The sequence below is a fragment of the Ruditapes philippinarum genome, unplaced genomic scaffold (genome assembly GCF_026571515.1).
Source record: "Ruditapes philippinarum isolate M1 unplaced genomic scaffold, ASM2657151v2 ctg2592_1_1_1_1, whole genome shotgun sequence".
In the NCBI taxonomy this organism is placed as follows: Eukaryota; Metazoa; Mollusca; class Bivalvia; order Venerida; family Veneridae; genus Ruditapes; species Ruditapes philippinarum.
Genome location: NW_026864566.1, coordinates 87,434 through 99,171, shown reverse-complemented (window position 1 = coordinate 99,171; position 11,738 = coordinate 87,434). Strand labels below are relative to the sequence as shown.

Below are 11,738 nucleotides of genomic sequence, written 5' to 3'. Positions count from 1 at the left end.
ATTCAGTGTACACAAAAAGTACCAGTTTTACCATGTTTGAAAAGGGGGTAAGTTGTCTGTGTAGATGCGGATTACGCTGCCTTTGCTTTTAAAAGAAGCCCAGCAAAACATTTTCTTTGTTGTCAATCTTGATGCAGCTAAAACTCCGCACTCACAAACCAAATGATAGATTTCAGGACTTCTGAAAAATATATCTAACGTCTGTGTTTGGTCATACAGTCTTAAATCTTTGTTAGGATTATAGGGAGTATATTCGTGCCCTGACTGGATTTTCACAATAAATCTCTTTTCACTAAATTTGTCTGGTGGTAGACCTTCACCTAAACCTGGTAATGGAGCATTTCTTCCTCGGAATGCTATCATTCCAGGATCAAACAGAAATTCGTTCCATTTCTCTGTATCTGACATTTTAATGTCTATTGTGTATTTTTCAACAATGAGTTTGCATACACCCTTGTGTCGTTTCCAGTGTTGTTCCTGACACTCCTTTGAACAATAGCTTGCTTTTTTACATTTTCCACAGTATTTCAAATGTTTGGAATTTACATGGCAAAAACAACACGTTTCAAGAAGGACTGATATTTTATTTGGATGTTGCTTCCCGCTATTGTTTTTCTCAAATACATTTCTTGTAGTAATAATAGGTAAGTTTGAATAAAAAATGATCTCATCATCTAACATGCCTATATCTTTCATCGTTTCATGGTTATCACTTGAATGCTGTGATCTCATAAAAGTATCTACGTCAGACGCAATTTCTTCTGTGTGAATAGCAGGGCCAGTATGATCCCGGATGGAATTTCCATCTAATACGACTACAGCTGAATAGTTTACTCCAATTCTTATACCACCGCATTTATTCTCAAATATATCGTTGTTGCAAATATGTGTTGTTGATCGAGATTTTATCATCATTCCCCAAAGCCAATTGTCAAAAATTCTGTTTCCGGATACATCATATGACCCACCATCTAATGAAATTCCTGACATACCATTTTGATAGATCAAATTATTCAATATCTCGCATGTGGACCCACCTCCTGATTTTGAGATTATTTTCAAACTTGAGTTCTTTTTTGGTTCCAGGTTGCCTCCACACCAGATGCCTTCTCTTTTGTTATTTTGTATGATACAACTTTTTACATGTCCTTTACCTTTTGGCCCTATAGCCACCCCGTGAAACTGATTGTCACAAATTGTACAATTTTCAGCAAAGGTAATACCCCCCTCTCTTGCTTCAATGCCCATTTGTCTCATATTACGAATTACACTGTTCTTTATCTTCAATACAGCCCCTCGAATACTTAAAGTTCCACCACCACCGCACCTATCAAGAACACAATTATCTAACAATGTATTGCCATTTTGACATACACTGATACCTGGGAATCCAGTGATTCCACTCGATTTTGGGAACGACGTTTTCCTTTGTTCTGAAAACAAATAATTACATTCGTCAGGATTTGAATTAACACAGCCGTTTTTACCGTCACAAGAAGGAAAGTCTTCGCATCCCTTTTTACCGTTTGAGAATCTACATCTATAAAATATTGCATTTACATTAGCACTTACTAATATTTGACCTGTCTCGTTTGTAAAAGAGACATTTTCAAAATAGATTTTTATTTCTTGCTCGATCTTAATGTCGGGCAGGTATTTTTTCGGATTTATCAAAGCAATGCCCATTGCACTTTCAATTTCAACACCATCTTCAACTCCAATTACTTGAACACTTTTTGTAGTGATCTCCCCTTTATCAAGCGCAATTTGGTATCTGCCTCTACGCAGAAGTAAAGTTGTATAAGTCCTATTCATCATGGACGATATCTCATTACCAAGTTCAGATTTGTTTGTGATAATTTTGTATCTTACCACCGGATATTCAATTTTCATCCTGTATTCAAGTAAGCAATGTTTGTTAAGGTGTCCAGCAACAGCTGCAGCAGCTAATCCGGCAGACTCCCAGGATTTGGGTAAAAGTTCAAGACGTATGAGATTTCCTATTGCATATGCTTTCCAACAATAGGCTTTGTATGATTTCGGGTCGATTTGTATGCACTTATCTGCATCACGTAAAGCATTCTCATAGTCGCATATTTTAAAGTATGCCAGACTTCTGTTCGTAAGATACTTTGCTATGTCAATGTTTCCATTACTTGCTGTGATCGCCTCAGAATAACATTGTATTGCAACTTGGTATCTTGCTTCCTTAAATGCATCATTCCCCATCTTGTGCAACGATTCTGTATCTAAAAGTGCGATAGTTTGGTCTTGACTAGGATCTGACGATGCAACTGATTCTGCTGCTATAGCCATTGTTATGCTACTTTGAAGAATAAGTCTATCATTCTGTAGAAGAGGTATCTTAATTCTAGTTAGATAATTGTAGTCACGTTCTGACATTGTAAGAGCCGGTATAATACTCAGCATTTGCTCCTGGCATGCTAAGGCCTCGTCCTGCCTTTGGTACAGACTGTGATATATTGCACTAGTTTGTAAAATTCTTGTTGTTTCTATGTTAAAGCAGATGTCTTTCAATGTTTCATTTCTTTTTGTGTAGTCAAACATATAAGTTTTTAGAGTATTTGCATTAAGTGCTAACTTACTCCACATTTGTAAGGAAGCTCTCCCTATATTTTCCTCTTGTAATGCATCCGTTGGCGATTGTGTGTTTTCTAACGCCATATTGACCATTCGTGATGCACACTGTAGGATGAAAGCATTTCTCTCTGCATCTTTTATATTCTGTCGAATTACTTCCTGAACTAATCGATGCACACTCATGCTATTAGTGCTACATCTGTTAAACAAAGAAAATCGTGATAGTATTTCGGCAACTTGCTTGATTCCTAATTCTTCTTCAAAAGTGTCGAGTAGTTCTTCGTCAAGAACGTTTGGCGAACCAACATTTAAAAGAATCATCGGGATATCGTCAGCATATAGGAAGGCCACAATTTCCATCACAGTTATTGCTGAATTTCCAAGTCCATGTTCCTCAGATTGTTTTTGAATATATTCAAAGTTCAATTGCCAAGTTGTTCGTACCGCTAAACGTTCTTTCGACACTTCATGTTGTGGTCTTATTGCTTTGAGGACACCTAGTCTCTTCCTATTAAATTTCTTCAGATACTCATCAAATGAACAGTGTATAGCTTTTATATAAGCAGCCGCTTGTTCCAAGGCGAGTGGAAGTCCACCAAGCTCATCTGCTAATTCTATGAGACTTTCGTCAATTTTACCACTATGACATGAACGTATCATCATAAATTTTACACTTTCGTTTCTATTTAAAATATCCAAAGAGATGCAGTCCTCCACTCTCACATTGAATGTCTCTTTTGCGTCCTCTGCTTCTCTCCGAGAAGTGATAATGATATGCCCCTTTGAACCCCTTTTCCAATGTGAGAGTATTTCATTCACACTTCCCTGAATTTCATCCATGTCCACGTTGTCGATAACAAGGAGCCAACTCTCTTGAACACAGGACAACCATTTAAGTGTTTTAACGAGCGTTTCTTTAGTATTATTTCCGAGAATATTTATATCTATAGCAAGACGTTGGACTGAATCTTCCAATGCTTCATTTGTTTCCGCTGACATCCAAAACACACCTCCAGGATAAAATGTTTGAAAGGTCCATGCATATTCTACAGCCAGTGTTGTTTTCCCGATTCCCCCTAATCCACAAATTACTTGTGTATGTGTGTCACTACTATGAATGTTAAATCTATCTCTCAATTGTTCCAATTGTTCCTCTCGACTTACAAAAGTAGAAATCCTGTCCGGGGGATAAAAAAATACTTTTCCACTTGGTCTGACATACGATAGGTATTTATTGATGTTGGCAATATCAGCTGTATTTTTAGCACAGTCAGCTTTAGTACTCTGAAGATTAAGAGTACTTTTTTGAAGTGCTTCTTGTGTCTCCTTTAATGCATTCTTCACACTATTTACATTTGCGTTCGTGTGGTTTATTTCAGTTCTAGCATATATTATTTCTGATTGCATATCGTTTAAATCACTCTCATTGCCATATACGTCGAGTGACAAATTGTCTAAACGACTTTCTAATTGAGTTACTTTGTTTGAAGATTTAGCAATTTCTGACCGAGAATGACCCATACAGGATTGAATATCACTGATTTCAGTCTTCACACTTTCAACACTTTCAAAGTTTTCTTTCTGTGAATCTTGCAAACCTGTCACTGTATCTGTCAACGATTGTAAGTTGGTTTTCAGCTGTAAACTTTCAGTTTCAATATTATCTATTCTTTCAGATGTTTTGTTTAACGAACCCTCTATTGACAATAAAGATCTGTGAACATCTTGAAAACTCGTGTCATTTTTTAAAACAATATCAAGAATATATTTACATAAAGCTCTGGTCTCTTTTTTCAGTTCCTGTATCAATTCAACTCCAAGTGTTGTTCCTTGCAAAAATTGCAGCCCTGTAACAAAGTGTTTGAAAATTATATATGTAGGTTAAAATGTCTTCTTAACCGAAATATAATAAGTGGTAAAGTAATGTTAACATATTCTTAGCGATATGTAAAGAATGTTGAAACAAATAAGTTTGCTGTAAATTATGTATATTTAAATTTTTATCAATGCTATATTAACTAACCATTTGTTTGCCATTGTAACAGTTGTCCAAGAATTGCTGTCTCGTCTTGAACTGGAAGTAACAGATTTCTAATGAACTGATTCATTAGTTGGAATGAGTTTTGATATTTGATCACGTCCCACTCGGAAAAGTTGCAATGTGCCCAAGGATTTCGAATATCCGAACGTACCTGTAAAACAACTTGTAAAATAAATAGAGGATATTGAATGAGTGTAAGTTCAATACTGAATTTATTGCACGAGTTGAATAAAATTATATTATGCGAGCCTCTGGCGAGCATAATATTATTTTATTCAACGAGTGCAATAAATTCAGTAATGACCTTACACGAATTTAATATTCTATTTATCACATACCCAAAATAAAGACCGTTTTAAGTGAAATAAGAGTAATTTTTCATTGACGCACCTATAGTATAACGCTAACATTCAGTGCGTCTTTACACTATGTTTGTATAACGCTGTCAAAATATATGCACGGCCGTGCTTTACCGTTTTTACGGAGTCGCAAAATCGGCACGGGTGTGTGATAAATCATTTTATCTACATGTATACCTCATGTTACATAAAAATTCACAAGTATTTGTTCCTGTTTAAGCAAGTCCAAAAGTTTGTTACAGTTGAAGATTTTAAGCCGGTCAAATGTATAGGCTCAATAAAACCAAGCTTGCAACATTTGCTGTTCTCCTATTCAAAATTAAGCATATTAATCGCATTAACATATGTTTACATCTATTTCTACATATTTTGACATTTGTGTTTACAAACTTAGGTCTGCGTGAAGTAAAGTATTAAAAAGTATAGGGGAAGCGGTGGTCTAGTGGTTAAGGTGTCTGCCTCTCAACACAGGGATTATGAGTTTGAGCCCATATCGGGTCTCGACCATGTTTCTTCATATGACACCAGTACTGGTTGATTCCAGGAAACTGACTCGAAAGTGATTAATTTAAATTGTTTCGCAATCGAACTGAAATAAATATGTTTAAACCAAATAAGTATCAATCTCGAACAATAGCAAATTCTTGTTGACTACCTTTTCAGCAGTCTGTTTTGGCAAAGTCTGAAATGAATCAATATTAACAATGATTCCCAGGAGAGCCGATGAGTCACATGTGTCATCAAATCCGGTATAATGTGCCATGTTTGTAGCCAGGAATAGTTTGGTCAGATCCACATCGCTTGTTACATTATAGTTGTATTTCTGTTCATCCTTTTTCCCTTTCACTTTTGGTATGGCACTGTTGTTATTGATCGCCTCGTAGTTCAATTCTTTGTTTGTTGGTTTATAACGCTTCATGTGTTTAGCAAATGTTTGTGTGTCTATCTTGTCTGTTTGCTTCAATTTGTTGTAGAGTTGGCTTACAACAGGTGGTATGTACTTTCTTAATGCAGGAGATATAACACTGTGTAGGCATATCCCAACAATCAGCCATCTTTTTTGGTCGTCTTCTATATCAGGTTTAACTACTGTATAAATGGAATATAAAACCATTAATATTTAGACAAAATGAAATAAAAAATACTATCAAGTTTTAAATTAGTTATTCGTGTAGTGTTCGTAGTGTTCTTACGTTGTTGCTTGCTTTTAAGTCTAGTTTATTTTATTTAGTATGAAACGTTTAATTTGTACAATTTGTCTGAATAGTTTATTAAGTCTGAATGTCTGAATTAATTCAGTCAGCGTTGTGCTCTAATGGTTACTGACACCGATAAGGTTGACGTTTTCATAAATTGAGCATATAGTTACTATAATTGTAATTCAAACGGAGACATTTTATTTGTCAGGCTATTTTCATAAATTAACTTACATAGAATAATTTGATTCATCAAAATCATTCTTGCTGAATAACCAAAGAAAAAAGTATGTTTACATTATTTTGCACCGATTTACCAAAACCTTCACTTTCCCGTATCTTTGGGTGGCCTTTTAATTGAAGAAAATCATTTAAATTTAGAAGAGGGTAATTTTTTCGAATTTTTAACAGAATTCTCCTCCAGGATGGTAGGTTATATTATGATAAATCGTTTACAAAACTGTCTTAAGATTGTCATCTCTCAATGTTAGCTCAAATACCGTAACTTTAAACAGCTTGGTAGGTGTACAATTTAGCTGAACTGAAACATGGAGGGTTATTAATCCTCTTGTAATCCTTATTATTTGGGTGAAATGAAATGTAGAAATGTAATTTTCACAAACCCTGGTTTGTAGATACTTCATTAGCTATGTCTACAATTATTAGTTTAGCTTCTGGCTCATTCAGTCTGGATGAAAAATCTGTAAAGTTGAAGCAAGTAGAAAAGTTTTGGCTCTTGAAGGTAGTCATTGTATCTCCAGCATTTTCTGTCTCCGTTTTCTATGATAACCTTTTAACACAAACAAATACAAAATAATGTCTGATGCTTTTTGTTTCAAGATATTGAAAAGAAATATATCCTGTTGTATCACATTGTTTGAAAATGAGTGAATTAAGACGTTATTACTCGGCAAAGTAGGACCGGAACGAGATTAGGACCAGAACGAGATTATAATCAACCCGCTAAATAAATAAAGGCCCCGAGGGCATATTTAACTGTCATACATTCAGCAACCAATGGGTTACACTTATGATATTTACAGCACAGACATCTCTGACAAGGCCTCAGCTCCGACCTAATCAATATCAGGACAACTTCCCTAACCATTGCAACTATCGAGTATCTCACATACACCTTTATTTTACCATCTATATCATTTCCAATGTGTTACACTGATTTCTCTATTACGTTATGATTGTCTACAGGTATTCAAACTGGCCACTAGTCGTAAGCGCAGTGAACGGTTAAAATTGTCTAGTTGACTGTCTACCCGAGACATTCGTAACCTTCGGTATTCCTGACAAATAAACTTCCGATTAAGGATCTAATTAAGTTACATAGTACTGGGTATATAAATTGCTAACCATATTCACTTTTATTAAATCATACTTTATCAAAGGTAAAAGTTGGGTTTAAAGTTGCATTGTTACTTGTCACTTTTATTGCCATATTGAAGTGCACTGTGGAGCATATAAACACTGTATTAATTCAGAAACCTTAGAAAAACAAATAGTACTACCTTTATCTTATCGAGCTGTACGACTACGTCACATTGATATGGTATCAAGAAAGACTTATTTAATAACACTTTTAAAAGATTTGTAATTGTTTTACTATACTTTGATTGTTTATATGCGTAATATTGTTATGTAGTATATTATACATGCAGCTGTCTCATTCGAGCTCTGGTCTTAACAACATCTGTTTAAGTATTCACAAAACAAAATGAACATTATAGCTAGCTCTTAAAATACAAAATATAACGCCCTCTTAACCGTTTTCCAACGTGCCGTATTAATGTTTCGTTAATAATTTATTAAATATATACATTAATGTGCTTTATGTTTTCAATGCCAAGCTGACAAATTAATTGATTGTCTACTTTAACAATTATTGATAATAACAAATGTTAAGGATAAAATGTACAAAAACTGCATAAAATATAAAAACACTGTCTTTATAAAATTGTTATTGAGCGATAAAATCACTGTTTCGGATATATTATTTCTTAAATAACACACACTTTCGGTTCTTCTATGTTCAATAGAAAAAAAATGCGCATCGTGTTAGGATGTGGTTCACGGGGGATATTGATTACTCTTGTGACGTTTATTATAACTTGTAAATAAATATGACAAAATGTAAATAAATCATTTACTCTTAGACTGGTATGTCACTTTAAAACTTACGTTGTTCTTGATACTTTGTACCTTATCTGTTATCTTGCTTTAAGTTTACGTAGATCTTCCTTCAAGTTAAAACATGTTTATGTAGTAATTATTTAACATTAATCAGATCATAATTATTATATTATATTGTTTCTGATAATGTTACAAATGTAGAATCATTTGATCAAATGATAAAAGTAATTAGATATATACAAAATCATTGTCTATTTATTTACCTTTATAAACTGTAACCAATATCCATGTTTTTCCTTTTCGCACACAACACTTAACGGGTTCGCAACTCTTCGGGCATTTTCGTCAAACTTCGTGGCAAATTACGAACCACAAATGTGTACTCGAATGTGTTACAAATGTAGAATCATTTGATCAAATGATAAAAGTAATTAGATATATACAAAATCATTGTCTATTTATTTACCTTTATAAACTGTAACCAATATCCATGTTTTTCCTTTTCGCACACAACACTTAACGGGTTCGCAACTCTTCGGGCATTTTCGTCAAACTTCGTGGCAAATTACGAACCACAAATGTGTACTCTAATGTGTTCTCTTAAATCTGTATGGTTTCCCATTCGTTTTGTTGTGTAAACACTAAATAATCAAAAGATTGCACTGGTTCTTCAATAACGTTGTTTTATCTCTGATTACCGGAAGTCAACTCAGATAATGACGTCAATACAATAACGTATAAAATGGCGCGTCACGCTAAACGTGACGCTAATATTGGCGCAATAACTCTGTACATACATATGTACGTAACACTCCGGGGGCCACAATGCTTGTTCAAGATCATATAAAATAAAATAATAATTATACAAACTGAATTCAATGAAATGAAGTATTGTAACTTAGAAACTTTGAAATCAGATATATCTAGTGAATTAAATTACAAGTTTGATCAATCAATTAAATTCATAAACTGTCTCTGATAGTAAACCACTATTGCAATTAGTTTTCAGATCATTGTTATTATACTCTTATTGTAATTAACCGGTAAAGTTTTACTGATTATATAACGTATTGCAAATGTCACTTTATATTTTAAAGGCATGCGCGAAAAATTGTTGCCGGCAAATGCACGTGAATCACGTGTACAATGTTACTTCAGTTTTAGTGAGACTCTCGTAACAAGGTTAGGTATTTGTGTTTCCATCTTGAAAAGAAACGTTCAAGCGTTGCATCTATGAGTATGTACAGTTCCTCGACAGGCTCATTGAATCCCCTTGTTGTGAGTTCTCTGTCGTCTGGGTAAATAGGGGAGGTAATCCTGCGTCTGTATAGTAGATGAGATGGGTCTATGAGATATGTGTACATGAATGTATAGATAAGTGTGCGGTCATTTATAACACATATTTTCTCCGAGTCTTTTCTCACAGGATGGTGGGGCATAGTTCTGGATCTACTTATATGTTCGTTTCGTGATATAATGTAGTGGTCATCTTTCTGTGGTAAACTGTACGTGATGCTATTTTCTGAATATTCGCGTGTTTTTTCGTAGCATAATTGTTGGTTTGGTTTATATCCTTCTCCGACCGACTCTTTTATCTTAAGATGCTCTACTTTAAGTTCATTTTGTGTAATAACAGTCATAACGTTAGTTTTACAGATGGGAATCGATGTAGAATGTATTTCAGGATCAGTTTTCAATGGTCCTGATAGAAGGTATCCGATTTTAGACAGTATAGCTGTAGGCCCGTCACCTCTGATAACTTCATCTTGTACTACGTCCCAGTAATGATCAGCACCAATAAGAATCTCGATATCAAAATCTTCATCTCCTGAGACTGGGTGTGCGAGTTTGAGCCCTTTCAGATAAGTAAGGTGACCAGCATGTTTGTGATGAGATTTCAGTGGCGTGGAAATTTCAGGAATAATCAAAACCTTTATGGGAATATTTTCTTCTGGTGTTTCTAAATACACGGTTGCTCTGCTTAAATGTCGCACGCGACGCTCTGTGTCTCCGAAACCCGACATGTATAAAGTTTCACTTCCGGTGGGCTCCAATTGTAATTTTTGGGCTAGGTGTTCACTTATAAATGAACTCTGGGAACCTTCATCAAATAGGATATTGGCGGAAATGGAGGTACTTTTTGAGGTTACCATGGAAACTGCTGTCTTTAATAATACAGGACCTGGTGTGGTAGAGTGAGCAGAATGTAATACCGAAGTGGAGTTCTTTTTCTCATTGTTGATAACAGGATACTTATCTGTAGATTTGGCTTCTTTTTCTACTCCACAAATACTAGTATGATGTCTGCGTGAGCATATTTTACACTTGAATTTAGACTTACAGTCTGTAATCTTGTGGTTTCCCAGACAATTAAAACATAGCCTTCTTTCCTTCACTATCTTCATTCTCTGTTCACGATCTTTACATTTTACACAGTCTATACAAGAGTGCTCTCCCTTACAAAACAAGCATCTCTGTCTATGTTGTCGTAAATGGCCTGGTATGGATGTATTTTTTCTTTCCGGCTTACTGGAATCAGATTTTGTTAAAAAAGTTGCCGTCGGAATGAAGTCTTGAGGGGTATTCAGCAAATTTCCAGCGTCTAAAATATTGATTTCATTCAGTATACATTTCATCAATTCACGCAAAGACCAGACTGTATCCCGTGCGCACGTGTAATGTTTGTTCTGACCTCTGGCGGTAGTTTTTGAAGGATAACAGGTGTAAGTAATGAACCGTATGTAGTCTCATTCTGATTTAGTGAAGCTAATGCTCTGATATATGTCAGACTCTGTTGTATCATAGAATTTTCTAACACTCTGTATAGTGTACCTGGGTGCTGGAACTTCTAGTAATGCTTTCATGTAAGTTTGTATAATTCTGTCCTTTTGACCATATCTCTCATGTAATAATGAAATAGCCTGTTCATAATTAACATTCGTTAAGGCAAATCCAGCTATTGTTTGCAAAGCTTCATTTTTAAGACACGACTTCAAGTAATTGAATTTCTGTACTCCGCTCAGTGAAAGATTCGTGTGTATAGCAGACTCGTAAGAATCCCAAAATGAACACCAGTCAAGGACATTTCCGTCGAACTTCGGCAAATCTAACTTTGGTAATTTGTGATATACTGAGCTTTGAGATAAGGACGGTAAGAAATGCATCTGGGAAGTATTCTCGCTGATACCTGGCGCACAAATCTCGGATGTTTCGCTTGATACGGACGCTTGAAATGGCTGAGCATTAGGGTTTAGAGCTGGGGAATTGTAGTTCAAATTTGAAATTGATACCTTCCTAAAATCATGTATCTTCTGTATCTTGGTTTTTAACATGTATATATACTCATCATGCTCAAGAATTTCTGTTTCTATTTGTTCTTCTTCTTCATCTTGAAAAGAA

General features: G+C 35.0%; 1 protein-coding gene across 1 annotated transcript; it reads right to left on the bottom strand.

Moving 5' to 3' along the window:
- On the bottom strand, positions 1-8,676 carry LOC132726094 (uncharacterized; the record flags this gene model as incomplete). Its single annotated transcript, XM_060711362.1, is given in 5 exon segments — positions 1-4,448; positions 4,625-4,793; positions 5,657-6,090; positions 6,821-6,987; positions 8,603-8,676. Coding segments are annotated over 4 exon segments (5,151 nt in total). The 5' UTR covers positions 6,948-6,987; positions 8,603-8,676.
- Positions 8,677-11,738: the final 3,062 nt, after the last annotated feature.